Genomic DNA, 19,244 nt, shown 5'->3' on the forward strand with positions numbered 1-19,244 from the left:
GCTCTGTGGTCTCATACTCTTGGACAGGGACAAGGAGTAGGCACAGGCAAGTTGTCATTAAGGGAGGAATGAGAATATGTGTTGCAGCTACTCTGGGGTCTCTATGCTAGGTAAGCCCTTATCCTGAGGCTGAGGGACGAACATCTAAGAAGTACTCCTGACACAGGAATCTCTATGAAAGTGGCTGCTTTGGGAGCCTCATGTTCCTAAATGCTCTGTAAGTTACCCCTCCCCCAAACTCACCAGCTCACCCAACTGGTATTGGTGTTACCATACTTTGATCTGCCATCTGAGCCCTATTTGGGGTAAAGACGTGTATCCACGCCTTCCCAGGGGAAAAGTTTCCTGTGACAGTGTGTCCATGGCCTTGGTTGCAAACCCCAGTACTGCAAAAATATTTTGCTGAGTCTAGAATCAATAATGACTCTATTCTTATAATATAGCTAAGCACTAGTCATTTATTATATTTTTAAGAGGCATCATTTTTATCATTAACATTTTTCAACTTATTTTTAATGCATTAATTTTTATTGCTAGCATTTCTTTATTCCTTAAATTGGACAAAGTAGATTCATAGGGACTGTCCCACTACAGATTACTGGAATACTAGGCATTGTCCATCATAGGTACTTTCATTCACTATTAAGAAGTGAAATTGGGGCCTTGGAGATGGGTCAGCAGTTAAAGGTACTTGATTGCGAGGCTGCCAAACCCAGTTCTGTTCTTTTAAGCTCCCAATTATATCTGTATGCAAAATGGCACACTTGTCTGTAATCCCATTACTCCTATGCCAATTAGAGACAGAGCCAGGAAAACCTAGAAGCTTGCAAGCAGCAGCAGCAGCAGCAGCAAGAGAGATCCCATCTCAAAAGAAGATAGGAGAGGAGAAACACTTGGAGGTTGTCCTTTGACCTCTACACGTGTGCCATGGCATGTGTGAGTACATACACACACATATATGCACACACACATATATGTAAACAAATAATTTTTTCTAAAAGTGCAGTGAAATTTTCCTCTTTCTGTTTATATTTTTTAGGGTTTGTTATGCCGTATACTTTCAGCATTCAGATTTGAAGTAAAAGAAGTTGATCTTTTTACTCAAGCTCTGGGATATGAGCCTGTTGATTACTGTCCTGGTTTGCTTAAAAATGTGAGTGTGAAATTTATTAGTATTGAAGTTCTCATTGCTAAATGTATTATTGTTTAAAACAAGGATGGATGGAAATATTTTACTTCCTCAGGGGAATTGGTGAACTTTGGTTTATTTCTTCTTACCTAGGGCAGACTTGTAGCCATTTAAGGAAGAGCTGAGAGATAGAAGGTTCTGGGAAAGAAGGAAACCAGAAGAGGTTTTAATAAACCAGTCAGTCAATCATCTTTCACTTAGTTCTGGGAAAAGAATGTCTCTTAACCAGCATAAACACAGCTTCGTGCTGCTAGACAAATTTTGTATTTAAGATAACTTGACTGGAAGTTTATATTGAAGTAAAACAGAAAATTCTTGAAATCACCTTGCAAATAACAGCACACATTTACATGTTATGTATTTAAACTATACTTTCTTCTGCCTTTAAATGTTAGTCAAATTCAAAATATTATAATTTGTGATCTTGACATAGCTCTTCTGAAAATGATACCTTTAATATTTATTAGCCATTTTGATGCTTGGGGTGTGTTAGATGTGAAAAGCATTTTTTAAAATAAGAAATTGGATTAAGAAAGAAGAAATAATGAACTTCAGCATGTTTTTACTTTTTAGGGGGTTTTAATTCTTAGGGAATTAGTAATCTGTATTTTGTTCATTGTACAAATAGAAGTGAAAAATAGTAGACATTAAATATAAAAATCTAACTTATTGGTACATATGACTTGGCACTGCTTATATTCACTCCAACAATGCAAAACAAGGAGAGGGTTGGGGAAGAAATCTTAACGGAAATATCACTCACAGCAAGAAAAATAGAACTGATGTAATCCTGTTAGCTGTGTGAGTTAACCTGCAACTGATATTGTTTTACAGATGGTTTTATCATTAGTATCCGAACTCAGAGAGAATCATCTTAATGGATTTAACACTCAGAGTCGGTAGGTGTTAAACTAAATATCCCTCTTCTCGAGTTTCAAAATGTATTCTTCAGTTATGAGAGAAAAATTCTCTAGCTCATAAGAAGTGCATGTTCATAGTTAAGTTTATAGTCTGTGTGGAGATAATTTAATGGAATACACTGCAGAGTGACAAGTTCTTTCACATTTTCTTTTTTAATCACTGTTTTCTCAACTCTCATAAGTAAGTCATATCATATCTTTTGTGTACTTATTAAAAGCCCTGCATATACAGTACAGATCTCAAAGGAAAAGGAGCTCTGAGGTTCATGCTGAGGTTGCTTACTGTGTAAGAGGAGAAAGTGTATCATGATTGTGCTCTTGTACTATAGCCTGCTCCTGCCCTGACCCTCAGTACTGTGCATGGGTGTGTGCACTTATACACATAGTCAGTATACTTACAAAGCAATGGATACTTGACGTGACTCATATGACTTATTCTAAGAACCATAATAGTCCAGAATCTAGATTAAACAAATAAAATAGATCAGACAAATTAAAAGAAATTAATCACATTACAAATGTTTCTTCATTCTATAAATGAATTCAGAATTGTTTTCATTGGTAAGCTTTTTATTTCTAACAAATCATTATCGAAAAGAACTGGAAACTTAAGGGACTTTTTAAAAATACCTTTGTAAATTATGGCAACAAAATCTGTATCAGAAATTATATTTGTCCTTTACCCTTAGTAATCTTTTATGAGTAAACTTTACAAGTCTAAGAAGAAAGCACTGGTGAAAGATTCTCATAGCATTGGATTGATGGGGTTTTTTATTTTTTTTCTCCAGATGTATCAAAATCATGAGCAAACAAAGGAAAATAGATAAATTGTAATGGGAGAGGATTGTGATCAAAGTATATCATATGTGTATAGAAATTGTCAATAAAAAGTATACAAAACAAGCTGGGCATGGTGGCATACACCTTTAATCTCAGTACTTGGGAGATAGAGGTAGGAGGATCACTATGAGTTCAAGGCTACCTTGAGGCTACAGAGTGAATTCCAGGTCAGCCTGGGCTACAGTGAGACTCTACGTCAAAAAACCAATAAATAAAAAAAAAAATGAGAAAGAAAAAAGTATACCAAACAATAATAGATAATTTGGACTTAATTAAATTTAAGAACTTGGGAGCTGGGGTATATCTCAGTGGTTTAGAGCATTTGCCTAGCCTGCTTGAGGCCCTGAGTACAATCACCTGGATTACAAAAGAATTAAGAACTTCTGTGAATGAAAGTATACTACTAGGAAAGCAGAAGAACTGTCTACTAAATGAGTGGAAACTTTTATAGGTAATGTGAGTAAAATGTTGGGCTTCAAAGCAAGTTTGAAGCCAACCTGGGCTACAATAAAGACTTTGTCTCATTACATAATGAATTCCAGGTCAGCCTGGGCTAGACTGAGACCCTACCTCGAAAAACAAAACAAAACAAAAAAAGACTTTGTCTCAAAAAAATTGAAATTCTCATAAGGAATTAATATCTGGGATATATAACAAACTTTAATAACAACAACAAACAGTTCAAAATTGGTTAGGGGCTGAAGATGTAGATCAGAAGCAGAATGCTTGCTTAGGATGCACAAGGTTCTGGGTTCTTTTTTCAGTGCTGCAAAACAAAAACAAACAAACAACACAACAAAACAGGCAAAAAACTTAAGTAGACATTCTTTTTTGTTTTTTTTTTTTTTTGAGGTAGGGTCTCACTGTAGCCCAGGCTGACCTGAATTTCACTAAGGAGTCTCACAGTGGTCCTGAACTCATGGCGATCCTCCTACCTCTGCCTCCCGAGTGCTGGGATTAAGGGCATGCGCCACCACGCCTGACTGACATTCATTTTTTGTTTGTTTGTTTGTTTCTATGTAGGGTCTCACTCTAGCTCAAGCTGAGCTGGAATTCACTCTGTAGTCTCAGGGTAGCCTCGAACTCATGATGACCCTCCTAATTCTGTTGGGATTAAAGGTGTGTGCCACCATGCCCGGCCCTAAGTAGACATTCTTCTAAAAATATATACCTGTCCAATAATGACATGGAAGGATGCTTAGCACACCCTAGGGAATGTGCAAACCATTATACACCCACTGATGGCTGTTATAAGGAGAAAGAACTGGAAAATAACAAGTGTTGGTAAGATGAAAAGATATTGAAACCATTGTTAATTGCTGGTGGAAGTATACAATGGTGTAACCGCTGTGAAAAAGGATTGTTTTCAAAAAAATTAAAATAAAATATAGAATTATGATGTGATCCAGAAGATTCTTAGGTATATATATGAAGAATTGAATGCAAGAACTCAAACAGATACCTGTAAAACAGTTATGTTCATTAACCTCAGTAGCCAAATGGATTAATAAAATGGATTTAAATACAATAGAATATTATTTAGCTATAAAAAGGAATACAACTTTTATAAATCCAGAAACAAGAGTGTGTCATGAAGACATGTTTAGTGAAATGACCCAGACACAGAAGGACAAATACTCTTTTGTTGTACTTAACCTAGGACCTAGAGTAGGTAGTTTCATACTAACACAAAGCAGAATGGAGGTAGTCAGAGCTGGTGGAAAGAGAGAGGAGATACTGCTTAATGTGCTCAAAGTTTGTTGAGGATGATGAAAACATTTGTGTGTAAATAATAGTGATGAGAAAACAGCATATGAAAGCATATAATGTCATTAAACTTTACCCTTTACAAATGGTTAAATGATAAGTACCATGTTATGTTTCAATACAATTAAAAAGTGAAAGAAAAATGAAATTAGATGCTACTGCATACTCCTTCAAATGCTGAAAGTTTACCACACACACGTTAGTTATACTGGTCTTGAGAATATCTGTGGCAGTTTATCACAGAATAACACATTTGCCGTGCAGCTCACCAGATCTGTCCATAATACATGAAATCATAGGTACTTCTTAACATTTACATGTGAATACTCATAGCTACTTTATGGATAATAGTTTCAAACCTAGAAACAATCCAAATGACCATCAACAAGTGGATAGATAAATGAATTTTTAAAAATATGTTAGTTACTTTTGTGTAGTTGTGATCCAAGTACCTGATAGAAACAGAGGAATAATGCATTTTGCTCATGTTTTCAGAGTGTTTAGTCCACAGTTTCTTGGCCCCATGCCCTCAGGCAGAACATGATGGCAGAGAGAGCTTGTGGTGGACAGTACACAGAGAGAAAGGAAGGAGACCAGGTGTAACCTTCAGTGGCAAGCTCAGTGACCTACTTCCTTCAACTAGCCCACCATCTAGGGTGTCCAGAATCTCCTAAAGTAGCACCTCCAGTTAGGGGGTCTAATATTCAACACATGAGCCTATGGGGGACATTTCATTCAAAAACCATACATCACTGGTTAAGTAAGAACTGTGTAGTAGTGGTGCATGCCTTTAATCCCAGCACGTGGAAGATAGAAGCAGGAAGATCAGGAGTTCACAGCCAACCTTGGCTATGTAGTGATTTCAAGGCCAGCCTAGAATACACATCTCAAAAACACATAAAAAGAAAAGTTGAATATCTTTAGATCAACTGTTTGGTAAAGGTTTTGTAGGAAGAATCAATAATAAAAAGACATATTCACCTTAAAATAAGCAAAAAGACTGAAATATACAGTCTATCAATATATATAGATATAGATATAGATATAGATATAGATATGTTGTTAACAAGTACATGTAAATGGTTGTATTTGAATGCTCATAACATTCATAACAGACAAAGGTGGAAGCAACTCAGATATCTATTAAACCATGAATGGATAAACAAAATATATTCATATACTAAGTGAAGGGTTTTTTAAAATAATTTTTTTGTTGTTTATTTTTATTCATTTATTTGAGAGTGACAGGCAGAGAGAGAATGGGTGCACCAGGGCCTCTAGCCACTGCAAACGAACTCCAGGCGTGCGCACCCCCTTGTGCATCTGGCTAACATGGGTCCTGAGGAATCGAGCCTCGAACTGGGGTCCTTAGGCTTCACAGGCAAGCATTTAACTGCTAAGCCATCTCTCCAGTCCCTAAGCAAAGGTTTTGAATCAGCTGTCAAGGGAATGCTGAATCATGGATCTTTTGAATAATGTAGCTTTTTTTTTTAACACAAGAATGTATAATTGATAAGATGCAGAATTCCAAAATGTGCCAGGGTTGATACTTTTTTAAATGATCTGATACTAAACCTAGTAATAATCATAAAGCTGTTAACACATAGAAATGACTAGCCACAAATTTGTAAGTTATTTGCAACCTATTAAACAGACAAGGAGATTAACATGCAAAAGATCAAAATGACTGCTGCACATTTGTCATGAAGAAGCAGAGTCTTCAGTATGGAAATGAAGAATATGAATAGATCATTGCCAAAAAGATGAAAATTGAATGAATAATAAACATTAAAGAAATCATTCAGGAAGGATGTCATAAAAAATGGCACAACAGAGAGCCTCAGATCTCATTCCCCCACTGAGACATCAACTAACAACAACATATGGCCAAATAAGCCATTATGAGAACTCTAGATGCTATGTAGGAGTCACTCTATCACAGACAAGCTCATGGTCAAGAATAGTACAGAGAAAATAGTAATAAAAACTATTTCAAACCAACTGTGATTACTCTTCCTCCTTACAAACTGTGGTGGTTTGATTCAGGTGTCCCCCATTAAACTTAGGCGTTCTGAATGCTACATCCCCAGCTGAATGTGATTTGGGAATTAATGCCTCCTGGAGACATTGTATTGTTGGGGGTGAGTTTATGGGTATTGTTGCAGTCAGGTTTTCATTGCTGGCAGAAATCACCCTATCAAGAACAGCTTGTGGGGGGAAAAAAGGATTTAATTTGACTTACAGACTCAAGGGGTGCTCCATGATGGCAGGAAAATGATGGCATGGGCAGAGGGTGGACATGTTGCCCAGAAGGTGATGTCCACCTCTGCTCATGCCATTGTTTCCCCTGGCCATCGTAGAGCATCCCTTCAAGTCTTTAAGCTAAAATACATGTCCCCCCTTTGTTTTCATCACAAGCTGTTCTTGGGTGTTTCTGCCAGCAATGTGAACCAGACTGCAATGCAGATACAGTTATGGTCTCTATCTTGGATGGAAAGAAAAGAGGTGTACCCCAACAGCTGTTAAAATTGGATTGCCTGTCCTGATAGCACCATAAGAATCAGCATATTTGGGATGCTTGAAGCCATAGAGCACAAGGGATCTTAGTGGTCGGTTACTTCACCACAGAGTTGACAGGCTTGCAGAGGGAGGCTGGCACATCTCAACAGAGTTTAGTTTTTTTTTTTTTAAAGTACTTTATTTTTGTTTATTTATTTGAGAGAGTTAGAAATAGGCAGGAGGAGGGAGGGAAGGAGAGAGAGAGAAAGAACGAAAGAAAGAATGAGTGTGCCAGGGCCAATAGCCACTGCTAATGAATTCCACATGCATATGCCCCCTTGTGCATCTGGCTTATGTGGGTACTGGGGAGTTGCACCTGGGTCCTTTGGCTTTGTAGGCAAGTGCCTTAACCACTAAACCATTTCTCCAGCCCCCAGAGTTTAGTTTTAAGTTTTTGGCTTATTATGGCTTATCCCTTCAGGGAATGAGAAAGTCAGAACTTACATGCATCATTCTGGATCTTCTTTCCACTACTAGAGGACTAATTGTTTTGGTTTCTAACTTGTGGCACTGTCTGGAAACTGGCATATGTTGAACGTTGGGGACCACAAAGAACCAAGCTCAGATGCTTATTGCCACACCAAGGAACTTACAGTACCAAATGTAGACACTAGAGGGAGTAAAAGATTGCAGACTCTGTTTTATTTTGTGTGGGTTTTTTTTTTTCTACTATAAAAGCTTTTATTTTGAAATAGTGTAAGACCACAAGAAGTTGCAAAAATAGTCTGAGACTTCCCATGTACCTTTCACCCTGCTTCTGGCAGCAGCATGGCATAATCATGGCACATTGTCAGAACCAATAAATTGACATGGATACAGTGTTATTAAGTTAAAATCAGACCCTATTTGCATTTTACTAACTTTTCACATGTTTCACAAAACAATAAAACAATAGTGGTTGTTTTGGTTGATTGTGTTTTCTGCATAGACTTCTATAGAGTGGTCTTCCATGGATAAATTTTGTGGACTGGGATATAGGACATTCCAATAACCATAAAGAAGCTTCCTTATGGTAATACTCTATAATCACACTCTTCCTAACCCTATCACCTAACAACCACTGAGCAATCTCTCTCATCTTCATATATAACTCTATCATCTACGTATCATTTTCTGTCAATATGTCAGTTTCACAATGTTGTATAAATGAGGCTCTTGCAACCAAAACAGTAGAATGCCATCATTGGGAAATTATAGAATTATATGTACAAGTCCAGAAAAGACAGATCCCTGAGACAAGTGAGGGACATGGAATCTCTAGCTGGAATGATTGGTGAATGTCATCCCTTGTACAAGTTCAGTCTTTGAAGACTGAGAGAGGTGGTTGGGGTATGATGCCTAAACAAAATTAAATACATTACAAAACTAATGTCACACAAGGAAAGATGGAATCATGACCTAACTAATCCCTGCAAAGCATCTCTTAAGACACAGAGGTCTGCGAATTACCTAATACCACTTGAAACAACTGTCTTAATCTCAGTGTATTATAAGAGAATATAGATAAGCAACTTAACAAAATCAGGAATCTGTGTGTGAGTAAATAATGTTAACAGAGATAGAAATTACCAAAAAAAAAAAATACCTGAAAGGATCCAAATAGAAATTTCTGGCACTGTAGAATACAATAATTGAATCAAAAATTTCACTGAAGGGAGAGGAGGCAAGTGTGAAGACCATATTGTAGTCTACCAGCACTAGGGGGATAGACACAGGATCCTGGGACAAGTTGGCTAGCTAGACTAGCTAGCTCTGGGTTCAAGAGAGAGATCCTGCCTCAGTAAATAAAGTGGAGAGCAATTGAGTAAGACACCTGACTTCAGCCTCTAATATCCACACACATCCATCCACGAGTGCACCTGCATACATATGAACACAAATACATACATAAGTATCCATACCACATATGTAAATGCAAATTAAAAGTTCACTGAATAGTTCAACAGCAGACCTTATCAAGCAGAAGAAAGAAGTATATTTAAAAATAAGTAATTTAAAATAATTAAATTAGGGTAGAATTATCATATGATTCTACTTCTGTATCCATATCCAAAATAACTTCCTACTTCTGTCTTTGTGGACATATGAACACAAGTACATATAGGTATGCACACCATAAACACATATAAATGCAAATAAAAAGTTCGCTGAATGGTTCAGCAGCAGACCTTATCAAGCAGAAGAAAGAAGTGTAACTAAAAATAAGAACTTTAAAATAATTAAATTTAATAAAGGTAGAATTACTATATGATCCTGCTTCTGTGTCCATATCCAAAATAACTTCCAACTTCTGTGTCTGTATCCAAAATAATTGTACACATGATCCCTATGAGATAATTTGCATGCTTGTGCTTACTGCATTATTCTGCCAAGACATGGAATCAACCTACATGCCATCTATAGATGTATTCCTAAAGAAAATATAGCATATACACACAACTGAATATAATGTCATTCATCCTTTAAAGAGAAGGAAATCCTGAATTGCTACAACATGGATGGACATTGTACAAATATGTGATATGGTCAGTTTCTTAGAAACACAAAGTAGGATGGTGGGTGCCAGAAGCTGGAAGGAAGTGGGAAAATAGTTATTCAGTAGGCATAGTGTTTCAGTTTTGTATTATATGGAAGTTGTAGAAATCTTCTGCACAGTAAGGCATATAGTTAACCCTGCAGTACTATATACTTAAAAAGTTAATGCTATCCAGAGCATCCAGAGACCACAAAGGTAGGCAGAAGTGGCTCCACCAGTGGCAGCACCAGGTCCGCAGGGTTGTAGCTGCAAGGCTCAGCTTGAGCCACAGGAAAAGCCACATAAGGAGATTTTCCACTCACACCGGAGCTCTTCGCAAACTCAAGAAATGTGAAGGGAGAGTGGCAGTGAACAGCAGAAGAGCAGATTATGAGGTAGAGGATCACATGGACCAGGGGGAGAACTAGAGCCATCCACAGCCTCCCCACCCCACTGCCAGTGCAAGCGCCAGCAAGCACCAGAGACCAGGGGAAGTAAGCTCATAGCACCCAGCACCTGCGAATAGAGCAGCGAGCCAACAGCCCAGCCAGCCTATTTGAACCCACATTGCACAAAAGAGGGACCCAAGCAGGAGCACAGCATAACTGAGACAAAAATCATCCCAAAAGGTAACTGGGATTACACCAGGTCAGTACCTGCCAAATAAGCCTGGTATATAGGCCTGAACTGGAAGTGCTAATTGCTTGTCCCATATCAGGATGAATTATATGTTAAATCTGATGGAAGGTCGGATTTGCCATTCTTAAATGAGCTATATTTTAGGCTTGTTATTTGTTGCTTCTTGATTTATAGTGGTTTTGTATCCTCTTCTGTTGTACATTAAGGAAGGGTCTTACTAGGTCACAAGCTGACTTGGAACCCTCAACAGACCAGAAATCTTAACCTCCTTGTTGACAGGATTAAGGGTGTGGGGCAATACAAACACTAAGGGACAGTGATATTGTTAAGAGGATCTGGTTGTCATATCTACTCTTATATAAATACTCTGTGCTGTTTTTCTTTTTTTTTTTAATTTTTATTAGCATTTTCCATGATTATAAAAAAAATCCCATGGTAATTCCCTCCCTCCCCCCCCCACACTTTCCCCTTTGAAATTCCATTCTCCATTATATTTCCTCCCCATCACTGTGCTGTTTTTCATTGAAAGTGTGCATTGTTTAGTTAAATTTTTGAATCTGTCTATATTTTGTTCCACTAAGCTGACTTGAATACTGTCATAGCAGGCAAACCCAACACCTAGGGTCATTTTTGTATTTACTCTGAGAGACTTGAGAGCCACACCTAGCATCTTAAGCTCCTACCCTGAAGATATGTAACATCAAATTGATTGATACATCTAATAATACTGCAGCTAACTATAAAATCCAAGCATGAAGTGAATCCAAGATGCAGAAATATATACATTATAACGCAATAAACATCAAAAATTAAGATAATATAAATCCACCAAAAAGTATTAACAGATCGAAAATGACCTCCAGTGACAAGGAGTTAGAGCCAATGCCTGTAACTCATTCAAAAGAATAATTATAAATATCCTCAAAGAAGTCAAAGAGGAAATCAACGGAATCAAAGAAGACACAGGAAACCAATTTAATGAAATAGAGGTCAATATAAGACATAAATAAGGAAATAGAAGTAATAAAGAAAAACTAGTAAAATTACTAGGAATGAAGAACACAGTAAATGAAATTTAAAAAAACTCTATAGAAAATTTCACCAGTAGAATGAATGAAGGAGAGGACAGAATATCTAAACTAGAACACCAGGTGGCAGATCTAATACAGTCCAGCAAAGAGAAAGACAAGCTAATAGGAAAGTATGAATGGGAATATCAAGATATTGGGGACACTATGAAAAGACCAAACATAAGAATTCAGGGCATAGTAGAAGGAAAAGAATTTCACTTCAAAGGCATAGTAGGTATTTTCAACAAAATCATAAAAGAAAATTTCCCCCAAATTGGGAAAGCAGCACCAGTGCAGATGCAGGAATCCTTTAGAACACCAACAATGCAAAGCCTGGAAAGAACCACTCCTTGCTATATTATAATTAAACTACCAAACATACAAACCAAAGAAAAAATATTGAAAACAATTAGAGAGAAAAATCAAGTTACCAACAAAGGCAAACCCATCAGGATCATAGCAGATTACTCAACACAAACTTTAAAAGCTAGAAGGGCTTGGAGTGATGTATTCCAAGTTCTGAAAGATAACAGCTGTCAACCAAGGTTACTTTATCCTGCAAAGCAATCCATTCAAATAGACGGAGAAATAAAGAAATTCCACAGCAAAAGTAGGCTAAAGGAATATTTGAAGACAAAACCAGCTCTACAGAAAATACTGGAAAGAATCTTCCATCCTGAAGAGAAAGAAAAGAACACATATAAAGAAACTGGAAAAAAGCAAACAATACTCAAATGCTAGTTAACACAAGAGAGAAAGGTAAACCAGAAGAACTACAAAAAAAAAGGCAAAAATTAATACACAGCTTTCAATAATATCTGTTAATATCAACACAATCAATGCCCTAACCAAAAGACATAGGTTTGCAGACTAGGTTAAAAAGCAGAATCTGGTGGTGCACGCCTTTAATCCTAGCACTCAGGAAGCAGAGGTAGGAGGATTGCCATGAGGTCAAGACAACCCTGAAACTACAGAGTGAATTCCAGGTCAGCCTGAGCTAGAGTAAGACCCTACATAAAAAAAAAAAAAAAAAAAAAAAAAGATCTTACCATTTGTTGCCTCCAAGAAACTAACCTTTTTACAAAGGATGGACACTGTCTTAGGGTGAAAGGTTGGAAAACAGTGTTCCAAGCAAATGGGCCTAGAAAACAAGCAGAGGTTGCTATCCTAATATCTGACAAGGTAGACTTCAGTCCATCATTAGTTAGGAAAGATAAGGAAGGTCACTTTATATTGATTAAATGTACACTCCAACAGGAGACACTTCAATCCTAAACATATATGGACCTATTGTGGGGCTCCCAACTTCATCAAATAAACACTATTAGAACTAAGGCCTTGGAAAAAGAAGAACAAGGCAAACCAAAAGTGAGTAGACACGCTGGCATGGTGGTGCACACCTTTAATCCCAGCACTCGGGAGGCAGAGGTTGGAGGATCACCATGAGTTCAAGGCCACCCTGAGACTACAGAGTTAATTCCAGGTCAGCCTGGACTGGAGTGAGACCCTACCTCGAAAAACAAAAACAAAAACAAACAAACAAAAAAAGTTAGTAGACAGGAAGAAATAATAAAGGTTAGGGCACAAATTAATGAAATAGAAACAACAATAACAACAAAAAGAACAGTCCAAATAATCAATGAAACACAGTTGGTTCTTTGAAAGGATAAATAAGATTGATAAACCCTTAGCAAGTCTGACCAAAATAAAGAGAGAAGAGACACAAATTAATAAAATTAGATATGAAAAATGGCAACATCACAATGGATACCAGAGAAATTAAAAAAATCATAGGGACATACTATAAAAATATATACTCCACAAAGTATGAAAATCTGAAAGAAATGGATGATTTCCTTGATTTATATGACCTGTCTAAATTAAGTCAAGATGAGATTAATCACTTAAATAGACCTATAACTAGCATGGATATCCAAGCAGTTATCAAAAATATCCCCACTTTAAAAAGTCCAGGCCCAGGTGGATTCACTGGTGAATTTTACCAGAGCTTCAGAGAAGAACTAACACCATTACTTCTTAACTTTTCCATAAAATAGAAAAAGAAGTAATCCTACCAAACTCCTTCTATGAAGCCAGCATCACTCTGATATCAAAGCCAGGCAAAGATAAAATAAAAGAAGAAAATTATAGACCAATCTCCGTCATGAACATCGATGCAAAAATTCTCAGCAAAATATTGGCAAACAGAATACAAGAATAAATATATCAGAGAGATCATTCATCCCGACCAACTAGGCTTTATCCCAGAGATACAGGGATGGTTCAACATATGCAAATCAATAAATGTAATACATCATGTAAATGGACTGGAGGACAAAAATCACATGAGAAACATCAGAAACAAGACAAGGGTGTCCACTGTCCCCACTTTTATTTAATATAGTTCTGGAAGTCTTAGCCAGAGCAATAAGGCAAGAGATGCACATAAAAGGGATACAAATTGGAAAGGAAGAGATCAAGTTATTATTTGCAGATGACATGATTCTATACATAAAAGACCCTAAAGGGCTGGAGAGATAGCTTAGCGGTTAAGCGCTTGCCTGTGAAGCCTAAGGACCCCGGTTCGAGGCTCGGTTCCCCAGGTCCCACGTTAGCCAGATGCACAAGGGGGCGCACGCGTCTGGAGTTCGTTTGCAGAGGCTGGATGCCCTGGCGCGCCCATTCTCTCCCTCTCCCTTTATCTGTCTTTCTCTCTGTGTCTGTCGCTCTCAAATATAAATAAATAAATAAATAAATAAATAAATAAATAAATAAATAAATAAATAAATAAAATTTTTAAAAAAGACCCTAAAGACTCCACTAGCAAACTGCTAGGGCTGATAAACACCTACAGGCATGTAGCAGGATACAAAATATATACACAGAAATCAATAACCTTCCTATATGCTAACAACAAACACACAGAGGATAAAATCAGAGAATCACTCCCATTCACAATTGCATCAAAAAAAGTAAAGTACCTTGGAATAAACCTAACTAAGGTAGTGAAGAATCTCTACAATGAAAACTTTAAAACAGTCAAGTGAGAAATTGCAGAAGACACTAGGAAGTGGAAAAACATCCCTTGTTCCTGGATCAGAAGAACAAGTATTGTGAAAATGGCAATCTTACCAAAAGTAATCTACACATTTCATGCAATCCCCATCAAAATTCCAAAGGCATTCTTCACGGAAATAGAAAAACAATCCAAAAATTCACTTGGAATCACAAAACATCTCGCATATCTAAAATAATACTGAGCAACAAAAATAAGGCTGGTAGTATCACCATACCTGATTTTAACCTGTACTACAGAGCCATAGTAAGAAAAACAGCATGGTAGTGGCACAAAAGCAGACATGTAGATCAATGGAACAGAATTGAAGGTCCAGATGTAAGCCCAGGTACCTATAGCTACCTGGTATCCAATAAAAATGCCGAAAATACTCATTGGAGAGAAGATAGCCTCTTCAGCAAATGGTGCTGAGAAAGCTGGATATGTATCTGTAGAAGGATGAAAATAGATTCTTCTCTCTTTCCATGCACAAGGATTAAGTCCAAATGCATTAAAGACCTTAACATCAGACATGAAACTCTGAAACTGATGGAGGAAAAAGGAAGGGGAACCCTTCAACATATTGGTCTTGGCAAAGACTTTCTCAATATAACTCCAATTGCTCAGGCAATAAAAGCACAGATTAACCACTGGGACCTCAGGAAATTACAAAGATTTTGTATGGCAAAGACAATGTGAATAAAGCAAAGGGGCAACCTACAGAACAGGAAAAAAAAAACCTTGCCAGCTATACATCTGATACAGGATTAATATCTAGGATATACGAAGAACTTGAAAAATTAAATAATAAGTAATCAAACAAGCCAATTAAAAATGGGCTATGGAACTAAATAGAGAGTTCTCAAAAGAAGAAATATGGATGGTGTATAAGCATCTAAAACATGTTCTGCATCCCTAGTCGTCAGGGATATGCAGATGAAAACTACGTTGAGATTCCATCTCCTGTCATATTGGCTACCAGCATGAAAACAAATGACCATAAATGCTGCCAAGGATGTGGAACAAGAAGAACCCTTCTACACTGTTGATGGGAATGCAGTCTGGTCCAGCCCTTGTGGAAATCAGGGTGGAGGTTCCTAAAACCACTCTAAATAGATCTACCATATGACCCAGTTATAGAACTTGTAGCCTTATATCCTAAGGACTCATCTCATTACCTTAGAGATACTTGCTCAACCATATTTATTGCCGCTCAATTCACAATAGATGGGAAATGGACCCAATCTAGATGTCCCTCAACTGATGAGTGGTTAATGAAGATATGGCACATTTATACAATGGAGTTCTACTCAGCAGTAAGGAAAAATGAAGTGATGAAATTTGCAGGAAAATGGATGGATCTGGAAAGTATTATACTAAATGTGGTAACCCAAACCCAGAAAGCAAAGCATCATATGTTCTTTCTCCTATGTGGATCCTAGCTACCGATGATTGGACTTCTGTGTTAGTAGGAAGAAAACAGTAGCAAAGGCCAGTAAGCTAGAAAAGAGATATAAAGGGAAGAGAAAGGAAGGGACTGGGTTACTTAATAGGATGGCATTGTATATATGTAAGTAGAAGAATAGATTAGTGGGGATGAAAAGACGCAAGTGAGGTCAGGGGAAGAGATTGAGTAAAGGAAACATGGAGGGAGGGCTAATTAAAATCTAAGAGGATATAAATAACTGATATGGAAACCTATTTTTTGGCAATGGAACTCTCAGGAGCCATAGATTGTTGCTAGAAAAATTTCAGTGCCACGGATGGGATAAGATCCAGTAGGTTGTTGACCAGGGAGGTCCCTGATGCTCCCAAAACATTGCAGGCCATTACCAAGGCCCTTAATAATAGATGGTAAGACCCTATTGCTGAAGACTCCACATGCTTGGGTTGCAAGGCCACTGAGAAATCCTGCTGGAACTGAACTGATAACCTCCTCCTAACGTTGACCAGCTGACAGAAAGCTGGACGAAGCCATTCTGCATGCAGTTCATTGGGAGAGAGAGAAATCACCAGCAAAGATAATCAACAGTGGACACTGCAAGCCATATATTTGGCCATCCAGGCCAAATGAGCTAATGGGTGTAAAAGTGGCATGTCTGTCATGATGGAAACCAACTGCCCTCTAATAGTACTAGAGGCCTGCCCCATGGGAGGGAATAAATCTTTGATACTGAAAACCTAAAACGGGGATAGTCATGAGCTTTAGGGATGTAATGTCTGCTGCTATCTGGCTAAATGTATATACTTTGCTCATCAAACTGCCCATTAAGCACTTCTCTTAATGTTCATACCCTTATATTAATGCTACTCTCACTTTTGGTAGAGAGTCTTCTCATTTCAGATGGCAGTGACCTTGGGATGACTCAGAAGGTATCATGGTGCTGGGAAGAACTGACAGAGGAGTGCTCAGCACTGCAATATTGCTACCACACCTTCCAAGGCTCAGGGTCCATTGTGGAAGAGGTGGCAGAAAGAATGTAAGAGCCAAAGGAAGGGTAGGACTTCTTACAAAGTGCTCCCCCTAGACACAAAATGGCCTGGATATCCATGACCTCATAGTGCCTGATACTACCTACACAAGACCATCATAAGAGGAGGAAAAGATGATGACATCAAAATAAAAGAGAGACTGATTGAGATGGGGAGGGGATATGATGGAGAATGGAGTTTCAAAGGGGAAGGTGGGGGAGGGAGAGTATTACCATTGGATATTTTTTATAATCATGGAAGTTGTTAAAAAATTGTGGAAAAAAGTTAATGCTATGGGGATGGAGAAGGGACTCCATGGGTAAGAGTGCTTGGTATGCAAGCATGAGGATCTGAGCACTCATGCAAAAACCCAGGCATGGTTTTGCATAGCTGTAACCTTAGCAGTGTGAGGGGATAGATACAGGAGGATCACTGTGTTTCTTTGGCAAACCAGTCTAAGTGAAAAATGGGGAGTACAGGGAGAGACCATTGCAGGAATAATGGGTGGAAGAGCAATAGAGGAGAATATCCAGTGTCTTCCTCTGGGTAACCCCCCCTTTTAATATAACACACACACAATAAATAAATAAGAAATAAAGAAAGAAAGGAGGATGTGGTGACACAAACCCTTAGTTCCAGCACTCAGGAGGCAGAAGTAGGAGGATCATTGTGAATTTGAGGCCATTTTGAGACTACATGGTAAATTCTAGGACAGCCTGGGCTAGAACAAGACCCTACCTTGGTGTTGGGCCCTGAAAGGCCCAGGTGTGAGACCTAGTGGAACTTCCTGAGCCTAGCTAAAGTTTGGAGACCTGTCTCTGGCCAGCTATGACTCAGCAGGATGCCTAATGGCTTCTGGCCTGCTACTTCCCTGTGTTAATTATAATTACCATTTCAATAGTTTACTATTGGCCTTTCTGAGTTGTCATGCTCATCATCCCCTCAACCCCTAGGGAGGAACCAGCAGGCCTGGTCCTTCCCTTGGCACTACCTGAGCAGGAAGGAGCCCTGCACCTTGGAAAACAAAATACAATAAAAAAATAATTTAAGTAAAAAAATTTAGGAAAATCTTTACAAGTTGGTGATATGTGGGTTTTCCCACAATTTAAAGATAGTTTTCAAGCTGCTTTGTTTTCAGAAAACTATAACGTATAACATCAGTTAGACCTCCGTCAGATTATAGAGAACTCCAGGAACATTACTGATGAGGATATGATTAAGGCACACATGCCCTTTGAGGAAAAGTTTGGTCTTCTTAGAATGTGTGATTCCCAGGGAACCTCCTGCCTCCAGTAATTGTGAGGAAGATAGGGATGTGCTTAGTTGGTGTTGCAGTCATGTTCGTATTGCTGGTAGAAATTACCCAACAAAGAGCAGCTCATGAAAAAAAGTCGATTTATTTGGGGTTATAAATTTGAGGGGAAACTCCACAATGGCAGAGAAAATGATGGCATGAGCAGAGGGTGGACATCACCCCTGGCCAACATAAGATGGACAATAGCAACAGAAGAGTGTGCCAAACACTGGCATGGAGAAACTGGCTATAACACCCATTAGCCCACCCCCAACAAGACACTGTCTCCAGAAGACATTAATTCCCAAATCTCCATTACCTGGGAACCTAGCATTTAGAACACCTAAGTTTATGGGGGACATCTGAATCAAGCCATCACATTCCGCCCCTGGCTCCCATAAACTGATAACCACACATGATGTAAAATAGAATGTATTCATTCCAACTTTAAAACTATCCATAGGGGCTACAGAGATGGCTTAGTGGTTAAGCGCTTGCCTGTGAAGCCTAAGGACCCAGTTTGAGGCTCTATTCCCCTGGACCCACGTTACGCAGATGCACAAGGGGGTGTTTGCATCTGGAGTTAGTTTGCAATGGCTGGAGGCCCTCGCACACCCATTCTCTCTCTCTCTCTCTCTCTCTCTCTTTCTCTCTCTCTCTCTGTCTCTCTCTCTCTCTCTGCCTCTTTGTCTCTGTAGCTCTTAGATAAAGAAAGAAAGATGGAAGGAAGGAAGGAGGGAAGGAAGGAAAGAAAGAAAGAAAGAAAGAAAGAAAGAAAGAAAGAAAGAAAGAAAGAAAGAAAGAAAGAAAAGTCCCCATAACTTTTTATCAATTCCAGTGATGTTCATACATCCCCATAGTCCAAGGTCTTTTAACTGAGCCATAGTACCAAAAATTAACCTGAAAAAAACCTGTAGTGGCACA

At 38.3% G+C, this 19,244-nt stretch overlaps 1 protein-coding gene across 5 annotated transcripts in view; it reads left to right on the forward strand.

The window, feature by feature from the left end:
* Positions 1 to 19,244, forward strand: part of Fancc (FA complementation group C) — a 264,880-nt gene that overhangs the window by 168,737 nt on the left and 76,899 nt on the right. For all 5 annotated transcript variants that reach the window (XM_045143857.1, XM_045143854.1, XM_004656859.2 and 2 more), the window contains exons 5-6: positions 1,040 to 1,153; positions 2,024 to 2,088. In XM_045143857.1, coding sequence (XP_044999792.1) covers positions 1,040 to 1,153; positions 2,024 to 2,088 — 179 coding nt within the window. The remainder of the gene's footprint in view (positions 1 to 1,039; positions 1,154 to 2,023; positions 2,089 to 19,244) is intronic.

This window comes from Jaculus jaculus, chromosome 2 (assembly GCF_020740685.1).
Source record: "Jaculus jaculus isolate mJacJac1 chromosome 2, mJacJac1.mat.Y.cur, whole genome shotgun sequence".
In the NCBI taxonomy this organism is placed as follows: Eukaryota; Metazoa; Chordata; class Mammalia; order Rodentia; family Dipodidae; genus Jaculus; species Jaculus jaculus.